This window comes from Tupaia chinensis, unplaced genomic scaffold (assembly GCF_000334495.1).
Source record: "Tupaia chinensis unplaced genomic scaffold, TupChi_1.0 Scaffold138584_1, whole genome shotgun sequence".
Lineage (NCBI taxonomy): Eukaryota > Metazoa > Chordata > Mammalia > Scandentia > Tupaiidae > Tupaia > Tupaia belangeri.
In genome coordinates this window covers 431,790-450,609 of record NW_006198478.1, presented here as the reverse complement: position 1 = coordinate 450,609, position 18,820 = coordinate 431,790, and the positions used below count along the sequence as shown (strand labels likewise).

At 42.1% G+C, this 18,820-nt stretch overlaps 1 protein-coding gene across 1 annotated transcript in view; it reads right to left on the bottom strand.

Annotated features, from left to right (window-relative positions):
* CHD8 (chromodomain helicase DNA binding protein 8) overlaps positions 1-18,820 on the bottom strand; it is a 78,693-nt gene that overhangs the window by 37,344 nt on the left and 22,529 nt on the right. Inside the window, exons 2-5 of the mRNA XM_006161420.3 lie at positions 12,731-13,789; positions 11,489-11,860; positions 8,931-9,322; positions 7,139-7,253 (exon numbers count right to left, since the gene is read on the bottom strand). Of these exons, the coding sequence (XP_006161482.1) occupies positions 7,139-7,253; positions 8,931-9,322; positions 11,489-11,860; positions 12,731-13,573 (1,722 nt within the window). The 5' untranslated portion in view covers positions 13,574-13,789. The remainder of the gene's footprint in view (positions 1-7,138; positions 7,254-8,930; positions 9,323-11,488; positions 11,861-12,730; positions 13,790-18,820) is intronic.

Here is an 18,820-nt window from a genome sequence, read left to right as displayed (position 1 = left end):
GGTGATTTCTCACTTTCTGTCTCTCTGTCTCTCTCTTTCTGACAAGCGCACGTGCCCTATAGCGAAAATACCCTCTCCATAAAAAGAAAAATAAATAAATAAATAAAGTTAAATAGAAACAATTTTTAATTTTTAAAAATTAAATTTTTAACTTTTAAAAAAGAGTAAGTATGGGGGACCAGCAGTTAGCATAATGGCTATGTCGCTGGACTCCCATGTAGTCAACTGCAGTTCGCGTCCTGAACCCGGTGGCTTAAAACTCACGCCGGGCGCGTGTGCGTGCATGCCCAAGATCCTGAGAGGAGAATGGAGAAGGGATTGCGGCGTGGCCATCCCCCCTAGGGGGTGATTTCTCGCTTTCTGTCTCTCTCTGTCTGTCTGGCGAGCGCACGTGCCCTATAGCAAAAACCTCTACAAAAAAAAAAAAAAGAGTAAGTATGGAATACAACTGATAATATTTAGAGGGAGTGGATATAGTGTGCTTATGAAAGTAAAGAATGTTTCTGGATACTCAAAAAAAAAAAAAAAAAAAGCAATAGAGGGGCTAGTGGGTGGCATAGTGGTTTGAGCACTAGACTCACACGTGGCTGACCGCAATTTAAATCCCAGACCTGGTGCTCGCTTTCTCACTTTGTCTCTCTCTGGTAAGTGCGGGCACCTAATAGTACATTTTTAAAATGATAATAAAATTAAATAGGTAATCCTTCTTAAAAAATAAAAAAGAAAATATATACACATATAGAGAGAGGTAATAGATGCTACCTATGCAGAGAACTGAGAGACTGTAGGACTGGGGCCCAGAATGACTTTTACAATGTCTATTTATTTGCATTGTTTTAATTTTTTTCTAGTATTTTGTTCTTAGTTATCATTTTTCTAAAATTTTGCCAGGAGGCATGTGAGCTTACAGGAGAGAGATAAGGAGAGAAAGAGAGAGGGAAAGTGAGAAAGCACTCCCCATGGGGCATGGTCATGCTGCAATCCCTTTTCCTCCACTTCTCCCTTTTTTGGGGATTTTGGGCATGCATGTAAACATGTCCAGCATATCTCTCATGTCGCCAGGTCCAAAACTCAAACCACACAGATGGCCAACTGGGATCCAGTGCCTTAACCACTACACTAGCAGCTGGCCCAGTTTTTCTCACATTTACATATATATTTTTAAAGAATTTCAATTTTATTTATTTATTTTTAATTTGACCAGAAAGATAAGGGAGGTGAGAAAACAAGCCAAGAAGTCCAGAACTCAAACTGCGGTTGGCCATGCAGGATCCAAACACCATACTACCCTCTGGCCCAATCTAATTTGTTTATTGACATATTAGTATTCTATTGAGCAGACTTTTTTTAAAGTTTGCTATAGGTCATGTGTGCTCATCAGAGACAAGGAGGATGGGAGGGGGATGTGGAATGAGAAAAGCAAGCAACCAGGTCTAGGACTCAAACCATGGTAGGCCATGTGAGAATATAGTGCCTTAAGCAACATGCCACCTATTGACCCCTTGAATTGACTTTAACAATTTACTTAACTATTTCTCTACCAATAGACATTTAATTTTTATACATTTTGCTATGAGAAATACTGCTACAGAGGCCAGCAGGTGGTGCTGGACTCCCAAATGGTGGTCCATGGTTTGAGTCCCAGAATGGGCAGCTTGATTTCTCACTTCCTCTGTCTCTACGGTGAGCATGTGTGCCCTATAACAAATTTAAAAATAATAATAATGATAAACAAAATTAAGTAATTCTTTTAAAAGAGAAAAAGAAACACTGCTACAAAACATACATCATTGCATACATTTTTTTTCCATATGCCAGAGGGTATGAATGCTCACTAGAGAGAGAGAGAAAAAGAGAGAAGGAAAGAGAATGAGAAAGTGACCCTCATGGGGGATGTCCATGTCACAGTCCCCTTTCCTTTCCTTTCTCTCCTTTCAGGATTTTGGGTAGGCATGCACATGAGCCCAGCATACCTCTCAAGCTGCCAGCTCCAGGAACTGAACCATGTAGTTGGACATGTAGCATCCAATCACCCTAATCATCACACCACTGGCTGGCTCTCATTGCATATCGTTTTTGTTTGTTTTAATTTGCCATTTGTATGTACTTGCCAGAGAGAAGTGAGGGGAAGGGGTGGCCGTGCTGTGAACTCAGTTCCATTTCTTTCTCCCTTTAAGATCTTGAGCACACATACAGCCTGGTGTGTTTTACAAGCTGCTGGGTCTAGGACTCAAACTGCGTTGTAGGCAATGCAGGGTTCACTATCATTTGGACATACTGCATACTACTTTTTTTTTTGAGAGAGAGATTTTTGCTATAGGGTGCTTAAGCTCACCAGAGAGACAGAGACAGGAAGTGAGAAATCACCCCTTGGGGGGACGGACATACCGCAATCCCTTCTCCTCCATTCTCCTCTTGGGATTTGGGGCATGCACGCACACGCACCTAGCCTGAGGTTTACGCCACCAGGTCTGGGACTTGAACTGCGGTAGACTACATGTGAGTCAAGCAATGTAACCATTAAGCCATCTGCTGGCCCCCTATTGCGTACTTTTGAGGATATATTTTACAAAGTGATTTCCTAGGTATAGAGCCACTGAATCAAAGGCAACTAACATTTTAAATTTTGTTATATATTGAAAAATAAGGACTTGTCAAAAAGATCATCCCAATTATACTCCCACTAACTGTTCCTTAATTTCACTGCCAACTTTGCCATTACCACTTACAGTGGGCTGAATTATGCTCTCTTCCCCCAAATACGTTGAAGCCCTAACTGTCCTGTGACTGTATTTAGAGACTGAACCCTTAAAGAAATTATTAAATTACAATGAGGTTATTTGGTTAGGCCCTAATCAAACCTGAACAGAGTCCTTACAGAAAGAAATTTGGACACAGGGACCAGCAGATGGCGTAATGGCTACGTTGCTGGACTCCCATGTGGTTGACCGCGGTTCAAGTCCCAGATCTGGTGGCTTAAACTCACGCTTGGCGTGTATGCGTGCCCAAGATCCCGAGAGGAGAATAGAGGAGAAGGGATGGCCATCCCCCCAGGAGGTGATTTCTCGCTTTCGGTCTCTCTCTTTCTGGCGAGCGCACGCACCCTATAGCAAAAAACCTCTCCAAAAATAAATTAAACAAAAAAAAAAAAAAAAAGGAAAGAAATTTGGACACAGAGAAAGTGTGCCAACAGACACAAAGATGATATGATGGCACCAAGTCTGTGGCTGACTTTAAGACTTCTGGCCTCCTGAACGGTGAGAAAATAAATCTCTGGGCCAGCTGGTAGCGTGGTCGATGGGGAGGTTGGATCCTACATGGTGGACTATGTGGTTTGAGTCTTGGACCCAGAGGCTAAAGAAATCCACAGGGTGTGTATGCATGCATGCCCAAAATCGCAAGAGGAGAGATGAAGAGAAGGGACTGCAGTGTGGCCATCTGTGGAGTGGGGCTTTCTCTCTCTCTCATCTGATGAGTCATGAACCCTTATGGCAAAAGTTAAATAGAAAATAAATGACTACAGTTGAAGCCACATAAGACTCTGGCATTTTGTTATAGTGGCCCTACCAAATATATCTCATTCTAAATTTTACTTTTTTTTTTTTTAAGAGAAATTTCTACTATCTGGCACATGCACTTGCTGGAGAGACAGAGAGAGATGGAAAAAGAAAAATCACCCCCCAGGGGCTATGGCCAAACCGCAATCCCTTCTTCTCCATTCTCCTCTCGGGATATTGGGCAGGCATGCACACACATGCGCCTGGTGTGAGTTTCAGGCCGCCAAGTCCAAGGCACTAACCACAGTTGGCCACATGGGAGTCCAGCGATGTAACCATTATGCCATCTGCTGGTCCCTTACTGATTTATTTTTTTATTATAAAAATTGTCCTCCGTTTTTTTTTTACTTAATGTACTTTTTTTGCTTGCTTTATTTAACACACATTATATAACTCATAATATGTGCTCTTACCATAAGCTAAGTTTTGTTCTATGTGCGTTATAAATGTTTATATTTAATCCTCGCAACAACTCTACTTGGTAGGCGCTATTACCTGCATTCAGAGGTGAGAAAGTTGAAGCACCAAGAGATAAGTAACTTGCTCAAAGTGACAATGTGAATGATAGAGTCTAAGACAAGTGACTCCAGTGTCTATGACCAGTGTTCATGGAGGTTTTGTGTTGTTATACCACACATAATGTTTATTATCAAGTGTACTGACCTTTCCCATTATGACTTATGAATTATACTATCTTCCTTATGAAGATCCACTTCACTTGATAATTATGAAAAAATTTATCCGTGTTTTAGAGAAAGTTCATCATTTCACTTTTTTTTTTTTTTTGAGAGGTTTTCGCTATAGGGCACGTGCGCTCGCCAGACAGACAGAGAGAGACAGAGAGACAGAAAGCGAGAAATCAGCCCCAGAGGGGATGGTCACGACACAATCCCTTCTCCTCCATTCTCCTCTCGGGATCTTGGGCACGCCCGGCATGAGTTTTAAGCCACCGGGTCCGGGATGCGAACCGCGGTCGACTACATGGGAGCCCAGCGACATAGCCATTACACTAACTGCTGGTTCCCATCATTTCACTTTTAATATCCAGACTTCGTATTAAACTGAAATTTGCTTTTGTTTAAGAAGGGAAGAAATTCAATCTTTTCCCCTAAATCGGTAGCCAGTTATTTTAACATAATTTATTGAATAATCTTTTTACCCTGTCAACTTAAAATGGCATTTTAATAATATATACTAAATTCTCATAACTATGAGTCTATTTCTAGGGTCTACTATCTTTAAAATGTTTTTTTCCCCTCTATTTTCAAAGTCTTAGTAATCATTGTTTTATAATATACTCTAATATCTGCTTTGCCTTATTTTCCATTTTCAAAATTGTTAGCAACTCTCATACCTTAACTTCCCACAGAAGAACTCAAGTATCAGTATGTCAACATATTTACTGTACATTAAGAAAGTTGGGAAAGGGACCAGCAGATGGTATAATGGTTATGTTACTGGACTCCCATGTAGTTGACCACAATTCGAGTCCCAGCCCCAGTGGCTTACAACTCACACCGGCTGCATGTGCGTACATACTCAAAATCCCAAGAGGAGACTGGAAGAGAAGGAATTGTGGCACAGACACCCCCCAGTGGATGATTTCTTGCTTTCTGTCTCTCTGGTGACCACACACACTCAATAAGAAAAATCTCTTAACAAGCTGGGAGAGGGGCCAGCAGGTGGCATGAAGGTTATGGCCCTGAATTCCCACATGGCCAACCATGGCTCAAGTCCCAGAATAGCAGCCTGTAAATCACACTGGCGTGTGTGAGTATATGCCCCAAATCCCAAGAAGAGAATGAAGGAAAAGAGATTGCAGCCTGGCCATATGCCCTGAGGGTATGGCTTCTCACTTTCTTTCTCTACCTCTCTTGGTGAGCATAGCACCCTGTTGCGTGCACAAGTCCTTTGGTAAAAACCTTAAAAAAAAAAAAAAAAAAAAAAAAAAAGAAAGAAAAAAAGAAAGCTAAGATTGGGGGCTGGTCCCATGGTGGTTAAGCCCTCTATTTAATTCAAGGCCTGGATCCCACAAGGCCAAGTGTGGTTCAAATCCCAGCCCTGGTGACTTAAACACATGCAGCACGTATGTATGTGTGACAAAAATTCCAATGGGATGAAGAAATGGAGGAAAGGGATTGCAGTGAGACCTCCACTAGAGAATATTATTTCTCTTCCCTTCCCTCTCTCTCTGACAATAAAAAGTAAAATTAAAAAAAGGAGTAGACGTAGTGGTTAAGGTGATAGATTCCCACGTAGTTGACCACAGTTCTTTTTTTGGGTGGGGGGGGAGAGATTTTTGCTACAGGACGCGTGCACCTGCCAGGAAGACAGAGAGACAGAGAGATAGGAAGTGAAAAATCACCCCCCAAGGGGGATGGCCACACAGCAATCCCTTCTCATCCATTCTCCTCTCGGGATCTTGGGTAGACACACACATGTGCCCGGCATGAATTTAAGCTGCCAAGATCAGGACTTGGACTACGGTCAACTACATGGGAGTCCAGCAACATAGATATTATGCCCACTGCTGGTCCCAAGTAGACTACAGTTCAAGTCCTGGATCTGGAGGCTTGCATTCTCACTTTCTCTCTCTCTCTCTCTCTCTGGTGAGCACATGAGCCTTGTCGCAAACTAAATAATAATGACAATGATAAATAAAATTAAATAATTCTTTAAAAGAAGGAGGGTAGACATTTATAAGTATTTTTTTTTTGGAGAGATTTTCACTATAGGGCGCGTGCACTCGCCAGACAGAGTCAGAAAGACAGAAAAACAGAAATCCCAGGGGTGATTTCATGCCGCAATCCCTTCTCCTCCATTCTCCTCTCGGGATCTTGGGCACGCACGCACACGTGCCCAGCGTGAGTTCTAAGCCACCGGGTCTGGGATGCAAACCGCAGTCAACTACGTGGGAGTCCAGCGACATAGCCATTACACTAACTGCTGGTTCCCAACATTTATAAATCTTAACACAGAGATACTTAAGGTTCATTTAGTCCAAACCCAAACCTCCATTTACAGATGAGAAAGCCAACTAAGTTAAGTAAATTGGCCAGGCTCACAAAGATACTTTTTAAAAGCACCATGTTCTATGTTTGTACACGAAAGTCAAAGACAGTACTGTAAAGCAACAAATCAGAGACAAGAAGACTAAAGTTCTTTTGGTCTTGCTTCTTCTAGTCACTTCTAACGTCTCCTATCTTCAAAAGGTAGAAAAACAGTTTGCCAAAGCATCTCTGCTCATAGAGTCAGACCCCTAAAGCAATAGGAATAGCTAGACAGTTCTAAGAGAAAGCAAAGTATGACACATCCTTAATAGCAAACATGCAGTGTGATTTCAGATGTTTTGCTTAGTTTTTAAAACAGGAGTTTGGGCAAATGAATACTGCTATTTTTATAGTAATATGCTTTTTGCTTAAAAAGAAAAAGCTTACAGACCAGTTCTATCACATTTTAGGCCTACCTCTTAGTTTAGAAAGACTGAAGAACACACAGACTTAGTGTGTCTGGGTATCTATTTCTGGCTTGATAATCACAATTAAAGATGAATTCTCTCCTGAATTTAGGGACCCTTTTACCTGAATGCTGCTTTCTTCATCTTCCCGGGGTGATTGTGCAGGCATGACTTCCACATCGGAATTATCAGAGGAGGTATTACGTTTTCTCTTCTTACCCACTACAGGGGTGATGGTGCTAAAAAGGAAAAACCAAGGTCATTATCACAAGGGCAAAGAAAATTTAGGGATAAGAAAACTTAATTCAGGGCCAGCAGATGGTGTAGTAGTTACATCACTGAACTCCCACATGGCCAGCAGCAGTTCAAGTCCTGAACCCAGTGGCTTGAAAACCAAACTGGGCATGTGTATGTGCATTCCCAAGATCCTGGGAGGAGAATGAAGGAGAAGGGAATGTGGTATGGCCAGCCCCCACCCTGGAGGGTGTGTGTGATTTCTCACTTCTCTCTCACTCTGTCTCTCTCCCCCTCTCCCTCCCTCCCAGGTGAGCACAAGCACCCTCAAGGCAAAAACCTTAAAAAAAAAAAAAGAAAAAGAAAAAGAAAAAGAAAACCCAATTCATCTAAATCATCACACATTAAGCTTATAAACAGAAGCATTAAGATCTTTAGTAAGGGACAAACAGCTGTTGAGGAAGATACCAAAAAAGAAAATATTGTGGTTGGTAAACCTGGCTGACCCCTACACCAGATCCGACAAGTCCTTGCTATCTATGTTCAGACACCTGAAGGAAGGTAGCATTAAGACAACAGAACAAGGCCAGCAGGTAGCATGAAGGTTCAGGAGGCTGGATCCCATATGGCCAACTATACAGCTTGGAAAAAAACTCTGAGCATATGTGTATGTGTGCTCAAAATCCCAAGAGAAGAAGGGGTTGTAGCTTGGCCATCCCCCTTGGGGGATCATTTCTCTCTCTCTCTCTCTCTCTCTCTCTCTCTCTCTCTGGTGAAGGTACATACGCTATAGCAAAACTTAAAATAATTTTTAAAAAATTTTTTTAAAGCTGAAAAACCCTATGTAAATACGAATATTTATAATATGTATAAATTTATAATATGTATAATATGTATAAATACGAAGCAGCATGATCACAAAGCCTGAAGTAGAAACTAGTGAGAAAGGAAAAAGTACAAGCCACGGAAAGGAAAGAAAGGACACTCAATGGTGGCCAGAATTATATGATTCGCCATAGTTCTGGCGTCACTGACAGTGGTTGCTGAATTCTTCTCCAATTCACGGACGAGATATAAGAACAGAGCAGTTATGTCTCTGGCAGTTTTCTTTTTACTGCTGTGGGTGGTAGGGAGGTAGTGATAACTCTTATACTACAGTGACATAAAATCAGGAAGAATATATAAATACACAGAATTAAAGCTTTAAAAGTTAACCCCCAATAGAATGACTGGCTATCTTTACTGTATTTTCCTTTTAAAATAGGCTAATTTGCAAATTTCTGTTTAACAAGTTATATAAGCAATGGGACAGTAAAAAGAAAGGCCTTATTATAGTCACCTTGAACTATACAGCTGCTAAATACAAGTTTCTCCAATACTACTTAAAAAATGAAAGCCTGGGGCCGCAGGTGGCATAGTGGTTAAGGCACTGGACTACCACATGATCCACTGCAGTTCAAGTTCCAGACCCAGTGGCTTAAGGATTAGCCGGCACATATCTGTGTGTGCCTAAAATCCCAAGGGGAAAATGGAGATGGGATTGCAGATCGGCCATCCCTCCTGGGGAGTGATTTCTCACTTTCCCTCTCTCCATCCCTCTCTCTCTGGCAAGCACCTACATCCTATGGCAAAAACTTTACAAAAAAACAAAAGGAACGTTCCCCTCAAATGTCCCATCAAACAGTAAGGAGTACTCCCTCTTGCCCTTAGTTTTGGAGGTACCAGATGTTTTGCTTTTCTTTGGCTTTTCCTCTTTCAGCCTTTCTCCACTGTTCTTCTTCCTTCGTTTCTTCTCACCTTCCTCCTCTGGCCGAACACTGGGCAACTCATCCTCATTCAAGACTCGGGGTATGTTCTGCTCACCCCGGGCACGAGCCCTAGCAATTGCTTCTGCTACAATCCGATTTGCTTTCTCTTGTTTCTTCTGGTGCTCCAGTCTGCGATTTTCCTCCATTCCTGTCTTCCCTCCAGTATGAGATGCAGAACTTGCTGGAGAAGACAGAGCTGCCACTTCACTGGCACTTAGAACTTTAACTACAGAGAGGCCAGAAGAGGCCCCTTGGGAAGACCCAGCCTATAGAAATAAAAGACACTAAAATTTCAACATGCTTATAGTCAAACAGTCAAAATAAAACCCAGCTCTGAAGCAGGCAGGCTAGAAACTAGTTCTCTAATTCCTCAAAAACCAGGCTCACGGGCCAGCAGGTGGTAAGGAGGTTACAGTACTGGACTCCCAAATAGCAGACTATGGTTCGAGTCTCAGACCTGACAGCTTGAAAGTCACATTAGGCACATGTGAGTATGTGCCCAAAATCCAAGGAGGAAAAGAAGAAGGGACTATGGAGTGGTCATTCCCCCCAAAGAGGTGATCTCTCACTTTCCCTCTCACTGTACCTTTATGGCAAGAGCACACACCCTATGACAGACATGTTTAAAAAAAAAAATCAGCCAGGCTCAGACTAAGTTTTACTAAATGTTGAAATATATTTTTAAAAGGTATTAATAATTGGGACCAGGAGTTAGTGTAATGGCTATGTTGCTGGACTCCCATGTAGTCGACTGCGGTTCACGTCCCAGACTGGGTGGCTTAAAACTCACGCCGGGCGCGTGTGTGTGCGTGCCCAAGATCCCGAGAGGAGAATGGAGGAGAAGGGATTGCAGCATGGCCACCCCCTCTGGGTGATGATTTTTCGCTTTCTATCTCTCTGTCTCTCTCTGTCTGTCTGGCGAGCACACACGCCCTATAGCAAAAACCTCTTAAAAAAAAAAAAGTATTAATAATTAAGGGGTGAGAAAAGGCAATAATTCTGCCAGATCCAACTTTAATACCCTTCTGCCATGTTCTCATATCAAGACACATCTCCATTGCTAAAGAAAAATTACAACCGATACAGCCAATATTGGTCTCTGGCCCAAACATTAAATAAATTCAAATTGAGGGACCAGCAGATAGCATAATAGTTATGTCGCTGGACTTCCATGTAGTCGACCATGGTTCAAGTCCCAGACCTGGTAGCTTAAACTCATGCCAGGAGTGTGTGCATAGCTTCATATGTGTCCAAGATCCTAAGAGGAGAATGGAGAAAGGATTGTGGCATGGCCATAACCCCTGGTACCAGGGGCAGAAAGGAATTTCTTGTTTTCTCTCTCTCTCTCTGCCTTTCCAGTGAGCGCACATGCCCTATAGCAAAAACCTCCCTTAAATTAAAAAAAAAAAAAAATCAAATTCAAAGCCTACTTTCATCTCCTTGAGGGGAGGGAGGAAGAGAAGTGATGATCACTTGACTATCCTTCAAATGAGAGGCTATTCTGCATTATTTTTATTTTACAATATTAGGAAAAGATTATAAATGAAACAATTCAAGGACAAATGCTAGATAAATCATCTCTCATCTCAAACCCACAATAACTCTAGTCTAATCATTCCATGATACAATTCTAGTGAAGGGCGTAAGACTGTATCTTGGGGCCAGCAGGTGGTGTAGTGGCTAAGGCACTGGACTCCTGCATGAGCAACTACAGTTTGAATCCAGGACCTGGCACCTTGAATATCATGCCAGGCATGTGTGTGTGCAACCAAAATCCTAGGAGAATGGAGAAGGAATTGCAGTGTAGCCTTGGAGTGATTCCTCACTTTCCCTCTATCTCTCTCAGGTGAACGCACATACCACATGGCAAAAGCCTTTAAGAGGGGCTGGCAGGTGGCATGGTGGTTAAGGGCACTGGATTCCTACATGTTGACCACGGTTTAAGTCCCGGACCTGGCGGCTTTCTTTCACACTTTCTTTCTCTGTTTCTCTCTGATCAAATTAAAATAAATAAATAAAGTTAAATAAAGTAGTTCTCCCCCCCTTTTTTTTTGCTAAAAGGCACGTGCACTTGCCAGAAAGACAGAGAGAGACGGAAGGCGAGAATTCACCCCCCAGGGGGGATGGCCACGCAGCAATCCCTTCTCCTTTCAGGATCTTGGGCACGCACGCACACGTGCCCAGTAAACCGTGGACTCAAACCGTGGTCAACTACATGGAAGCCCAGCAACATAGTCATTATGCTAACTGCTGGTCGTCCCCCCTCCCCAAAAAAAAGTCTTTAAGAACAACGAAAAAAAAGACTATCAGTTCAGAGGTAAAAATCTAGAATAGCCCTACATTCAGTAATAAGTGATTATTGAAGGCAACAGCAGGGAACTAAGAGGTTTGTTTTCTTTCTTCTGCTTCTATGTAAATAAATAGTCTCCTACCTGTGGCTGCAGCACCACCTTGAGTGGTACTGAAAGTCTTTGTCCTGGGCTTTGTCCTGGTCCCATTATCTGAGCCTGTTGCACAGAGGACAGTGTCACTGGCTGAGTAGAGGGTGGCTGCTGGGGCTGGGGCTGTGAAGTTGGAGGCTGTGGTACAATCTGGATTTTTTGCTGTGGCTGCTGCACCTGCAGCTGGATAGTTACTACTTTGGCGGGCTGCCCCTGGGCATTCTTGGCTTGAGTCAGGGCTGCCAGCTGGTTACCCTGTAACACTATCTTGCCTGGTAGACTCCCTAGTACAACATGCCGATGTCCTTGAGGACCTCCAGACTGTGGCTGCTGGAGGACCAGAGTGATGCGTTTCGATTCACCCTAGAGTGAAGAAAGGAAATTGCAATAGAGGAACAACATTAAAGAATAGTATACCCTGAAACAGTTACATCAGTTTTCTTCATCCTAGAATCAAGCAAGTTGAGGGGCAGAAGACACAGTACAATTTATTTTGTTCACCATCCTATCTGTCCTGATAACATCTTTTCTGTAACACCTCTGCCCAATGGGTATCAAGCCTACTTTTGAAAAATTCCTGATAGGAGGTTCACTATCTTCTAAGGCAGTCATTTATTTTGGGAAATCTATTAGAACAAAAGTCCATATACTGAACTGAAATCTGGCTCCTTGTAGCTTCTTCCTGCTGGTTCTACTTATCTTAATATTGCTCCCCCACCACACTCTTTTGGTCATTTATTCAGAGGCTAGAGCCTTTACTTTCCTTATGACAGAAACTAGCCTTTTCACTGGCTAAAGCATGAGGATGACGATCTTAGTAAGATGTAAACAGCTTTTATAAGTCTGATATATAAAAGTAAATAAATATATTTTCAAAGGTATTTCTTTGTTCCCATTGCATCCTATATTTCTTGTAAAATTTTACATCATCCATTACTGTGAATGCTTGCTTAGCATCTATCTTTTCCAGCAGACCGTGAGCTCTGCAAGGACAGGGACTGTGTTGGTCTTGCTTAACACCAGCTAGGCACAGTAATAAACATATAGTAAGAGCTCGAAAAATATGTTAACATTAATCTAAGAAGTATGTGGCTGTTAACACTAACTGACAAAAAAGCAAAGGCAGGATTTAAACAGGCTTTCCCAGAGACAGCTCTCATGCGTGCTCTCTCTCACACAGTTGCTGGGCCCTCTATGAAACCAAAATTCACCTCCCCCTTTCACTCAAGTCACCTGGGCAGGTGTAGAGGTCAGTGTAACTGCAGGCTTCAGTGGGGGCCCTGTGGCCCCAGGGTTTCCAGCAGGAGCTGAACCCTTAACTGGCTGGAGGACCAGCTGCTTTACTGGTCGGCTGGGCTGGACAATGCGCTGAACAGCAGCCTGGTTCCCAGGGACCTTGGCGGCCAACACTGTATTACCAGAGACAATGGAAACACCTGGTCGAAGGGGAGTGCCGGTTAGCACTTTGGTAAAAGTGACTTTTCCACCATTGGCTGTGCCAGCCACCAGGGGCTGAGCTGTGCTGGTGATACCTTGGGCCTGAATTTGTGCCACATGGGCACCAGTGACTGAGGAGCTTGGTGGGGCTTTAAGGATAACAATCTTAGGGGCTGACTGAGGTGGTTGCCCTCCAGCACTACTTGAGGAGACAGCTGTGGCAGAGACACCCATGAAAGGATTCCCTTGGCTCAGGATCTCCTGGCTCTTGGAGACCTGCAAAAGTCCCGATGTTGGCGTCGGTGTCTGTAAGACAGGTTGAGCTGGCTGCTCCTGGCTGGCGGGCTGAGTGGTATAATCATGCAAAGTTAAGGATTCTGGAGCTGAAGCTGTGGATTCTTTGGGAAGTTCTGTGGGGGTTGTTTCCTCTGGTGGAGGGACCAGGTCACTTGCTGATGAATTCCCCACAACACCACCTCCACCATCCTGGTTCATCTGATCCAAGGAGTCCAGAGAGCTTGGCAATCCAAGGGCTTCCTCAATGGGGTCTTGTGTGACCTGGTTAAAGCTGTCATCAGTCAGAGAGTCCAGGCCAAATAAATTTGGGTCATCAAACAGATCCATGATGGGGTCTGCCATCTTGGGAAAGTAATGGAGGGTATCTCCCCCAAGGTCTAGGGAGGGAAGGGGAGGGGGGGTACTGGCTCTCCCCTCCCCTCCCCTGTTAAGAAAAAAATGTACACAATGGAAGAGGACTACTCTTCAAGTAAAGAGGCAAGAAATAAGTGCATGTCAGATTGTCCTGACCTTCATGGAGCAAGATGGCTAGGTCTTCAGAGGAAGATGATGGAACTCCTGTTGCGGGAATACAAATACAAATGAAAAATAAGCAAAGTTGGTGATCTTAAAAACACTATTTCCTTCTTAGGTATTAACCTTAATATCAAATAGCATCAAAAAAATAAGAGAAGCGAAAAATGTGAGGAAATCTGAGTACAGACACAGAAAGAACAGCCACATTTGGCTTTAAAACTAAAACTGGGGGCCAAATGGTGGCACAGTCATAAAATATGATACTAAGGGGCAATCCTACATGGGGAAGTTGCTGGTTCAAATCTGGAGCCATCCCTGAGTACATGAGGTGCACACAGGCCCATGATCCAGGGCTGTCTGAAAGCTGGGTGTGGATTGTAATGTTGAGATCCTTACCAACTAAGGGTGCTATCTCCCTCTCACGTTCATGGGAGAAACAAATAAACACACACACACACATGCACATACAATTAAACTAAAACTAAAGAAAAAAATCCAACCTCCTTTTTTGACTCTTACACCTACATATCAAATCTTCCATCTGTCAACAGCATTCAGCTGTCTCAATCCATTTCTTTTGAAAATTATTCTTAGGTAGCAACCAGGAAATTTAACATTTATTTACCTTTTATTCCCAGTTTTTAAGTTGGCAGAACTCAAAATATGTCACTAAAAAAGCATTTCAGTGATTATAGTTAGATATCTGGATGTGTTCTTTATTTTATAAATTTTCTTTGTATTTTAAATACTTATTACTGGCAAAAATAACCATCTTAATGAAGCTCATACAACTTCACCAAGCTTATAGTACACCTAGAAAGTTTGTAAATTTCATTCCAGTTAATACATCAATCTCTACGAAGTATTTTTTTTTGGAAGAGGTTTTTGCTATAGGGTGCGTGTGCTCACCAGGAAGAGAGAGAGAGAGACAGAGAGACAGAAAGCGAGAAATCACCCCCCCAGGGAGGATAGCCATGCTGCAATCCCTTCTCATCTATTCTCCTCTTGGGATCTTGTGCATGCACACACCCGCGCCCGGTATGAGTTTAAGCCACCAGGTCCGGTACTTGAACTAAGGTCGACTACATGGGAGTCCAGCGACATAGTCATTACACCAACTGTTGGTCCCTACAAAACATTTTCCTAAAGTCCCTCTCAAGAACTCGTTCTCATGTATTTTCTTAAGCTTAATAATTTCCTCCACAAGGTCTTTATGTTGTGATCTCCTCTCCCCACCCCATCACTAGTCGGGACAGCTGGCATGCCCAATGTGTTGAAGAAGACCAGAAAGACAAGGGAGAAACCTTCCTATATGGCCTCCCATACTGCACATTAGTGCCCCTCCTACCTGTACCACCATGGCTGGTCTACATTTCTTATATTTAAATTAAACACTTCCTTTCTGGGGATAGCAGGTCGTGCAGTGGTTAAGATACCGGACTCCCATATGGCTGACAGTGGTTTGAATCTCGGACCTGGTGGCTTGAAAAATCACACTGGGCACATGTGCATGCATGCCCAAAATCCCAGGAGAAGAATGGAGGAGGAGAGATTATGTTATGGCCATCCCCAGGGTGGAGAGGGGTGGATTTCTCACTTCCCCTCTCACTGTCTCCCCCTTCATCTCTCTGGAGAGGGCACAAGCTCTCTTGCAAAAACCTTACTGAAACAAAAAGAAAATTTCCTTTGCAAGGAAGTCAACATTTTGGTTCCAGCTCATATTCCTAATTTTCTCTCTTACCATTCCCCATATATAGCCTACATTCCAGTCTAACTAGACTACAACTTCCTTAATGTGATTCCTATCTGTATGACTTTGCCTATTAAGCTGTAACTTCTGTCTATAGCATTTGAACCCCAAACATCTCTCCTAGCTGAAATCCCACCCACCCTCAAATGTCTTTTACTCCATTAAGTGGGCCCTGACCCACAGTTCCTTTCACAACTAAGTTCTAATGACTTAATGTGCCCTGCATTAAATACCCATACCACTGTTTACACCTTACTTAAAAACTGGGTTGTAAGAAAAGTCATGACATATTTCTCTATGCAAAAATGCATCATGACTTTTCTAACGACCCCACAACTTTTATTTAGCATTTTACTAAGAGGTCTTGTTTTTCTGTCCTAGCCTCTCAAGCCAAACAATTCCTTTGTGCAAGTTATTTAAAAATTTTTTTTATATATATATATATATATACACACATATATATATGTGTGTGTGTGTGTGTGTGTGTGTGTGTGTGTATCAATACACATTGATGAATACGAATGTGTTCAATGTAAACCCTGCACGAAAGGCCAGCTCCTCTTTCCTAAGAGACAGAAGGTACCTGGACGGTGAAAACTCTGTTTTATTTATCTGTGGATCCCTAGGAAACCAGTAAGACACAGCACACCCAGTAGATAACCAAAAAATAGTTAATGAGTATATTACCTAAAACAAACCATTCAGTCCTCAAAGAAACTAAACAGTATTCCTTGATTCTAAGATGAAACAGTAGAAAGTGTTCTAGCTTGAAAACCTGTCCTACAAATGACTGAAAGCACAGTTATAAAATCCGTATCTGAGGTTTTTAGTTCATAAAAATAAAACTATCAAAGATATGAAATTATATCACAATATAACTCAAATATATAAAAAAGAAATACCTGTTCTTTGTATTTGATGTCAATGTTTGACAATCTAGGGAAGTCTCATATGATAAGACCATTTTCCTACCTTCAGAAGACACTAGATAAGCAATTTGTCAAGAGCACAATATAGACTTGACTGAAGGACACTTTTTCATATAACCCCTCAGAGTAGCCTTTTCCTCCTTCCCCAACCCATCTGTTAGCCTTATAAAAACAAAATAATATGTGTTTATCTCCCAGAAACTTCAAAATGGGTAAAAAGAACAGACGCATCAGTAGTTGGCACATGGGTCCTGCACACATCAGTCAAAATTACAAAGTATACAAGGTATCTGCACCAATGTTAAATAGGATCTTCCCTGCTTCAGTAATTGTATACTTTTTACATCTCAACCCAAGATCCCTATCACTTCCCACTCCTGGCTAAACTATTCTACCAGCTCATTCCAGCTTCCATCTAACTAGCCCCCAAAATTATTCAAAAATAGCAATCAAAAGTAATGGGGGCCAGCAGGTGGCATGGTGATTAAAGGCTCCCACATGACCAACTGCGGTTCAAGTCCCAGACCTGGCAGCTTGCTTTCTCCCCCCCCCCCCTTCTCTGTTCCTCTCTGGTCAAATTAAAATAAAGATAAAATTAAAATAATTTTTTAAAATGTCACAAACATTTCTTGATTTAATGAAAACTTATTCAAGAATTAATTTTGTAAAATTCTTCAATACAACCACTTTTTTCCTAGTTATGCCCTACTTAGCTGCCTATTATCTTTCACCTCCTAGTCACTGTCAGGGATGTTGTACTAAATACTTACAACCAAATGTCATATAAAAACTACAGTGAAAGTTTCCATTAACTAGAAGTTTATGCAAACGGTAGTTTTTGTTTTGTTTTTTTAATGTTCTTTTTTTTTTTTTTTGAGAGGGTTTTGCTTTAGGGAACGTGTGCTTGTTGGAGAGAGACAGACAGACACAGTGAGACAGAAAGAAATCACCCTGCAGAGGGATGGCCACACCAAAATCCCTTCTCCTCGGTTCTTCTCCCAGGATCTTGGGCATGAACGCACACACACCCAGTGTGATTTTCAAGCTACCAGGTCTGAGACTCAAACTGCGATCAGCCATGTCCGGAGTCCAGCAACATAATCTCTAGGTCATCTGCTGGTCCCGCTGATGGTAGTTTATAACCTGCCCTTTCTTCCATGGGGTATTTGTTCCTTCCATGACTCCTTGTTATTTATTTAGCCTAGTGCTCTTTCTCCTCCCCACCACCACCACAATAACCCAATCTCAAACTGAGATCTCATTTATTAATAAGAGAAACAAGGTCAATTGTTTCTGAAATATGTTCTTACCTCCCATCTGACTTAAACACAAGCTTTTAAAGTCATCTATTTCTACCTTCCCAATTTGGAAGCCAAATTTCTGCTTTTCCTTAATCAGTCTAGGCTCAAGGACTTAAAAACTTTGGCAATGATTTAATGCCACAATACCAAGAACCATTACTTCTCAATCCCATCCCACTGACACATCTACTAACACAATTCATCTCATATATATTTAGTCTATTCTCTTACGTTTTTTTTTAGCTTTCATCTTTAAACTCTCCTTTACTCTCATAAAAGTAAACGTCCCCCCAACATATTTCAACTTTCTTTACCCTCTATGACCACCTGTGGGTCATTCTGGCTGGATAGTCTACCAAGTACATCAACCTCATGAGTTCTCTTATCCATGGTTCAAACCCTGGTAGTAAAAATAAACAGACCTTAGCATATCTCAAGGCATTAATGTTATTTAAAAATAAATAGACCTAAGCATATCTCAAGAAAAATAAATTCTATCAGACTTTTGTCATACTAAGAGTGAAAAGCCAGTCTTGGCTCACCATTGCTTCAAAGAGAAACACATGTATGTGCTCAAAATGAAAGACAAGTGTAGAGCTGCTGTGGGTCACTTTCTGTAATTCCAAACTAATGACCAAACTCCTGACAAAAATCTTAGGGATGGTAGGAGGAGAGAATAGAGAAACAAACTAGTCAGTTAAGATTAAAATTCAAGGCTAGCTATCTATAATCTCAAAAATAACAGGTCAGCTACCTTAGAAAAATATTAATACCAGTAATAACCCTTTATCTCATCTCCTTGAAAGGGAAACTCATTCTTTCCCCTGAGGTAAGTTTAAACAGATGTCATGCAGCTTTACCATCTTTAACATAGTTCTTGGTCTTTTCAGAGATCTATGAGTCCCAACTATCTTTTTTTTTTTTTTTTTTTTTTTTTGCTATAGGGCACATGTGCTCACCAGAAAGACAGAGACAGGGAGACAGAAAGCGAGAAATCATCCCCCCAGGGGAGACAGCCACACGCAATCCCTTCTCCTCCATTCTCCTCTTGGGATCTCGGGCACACACGCATACGTGCCCGGTGTGAGCCACC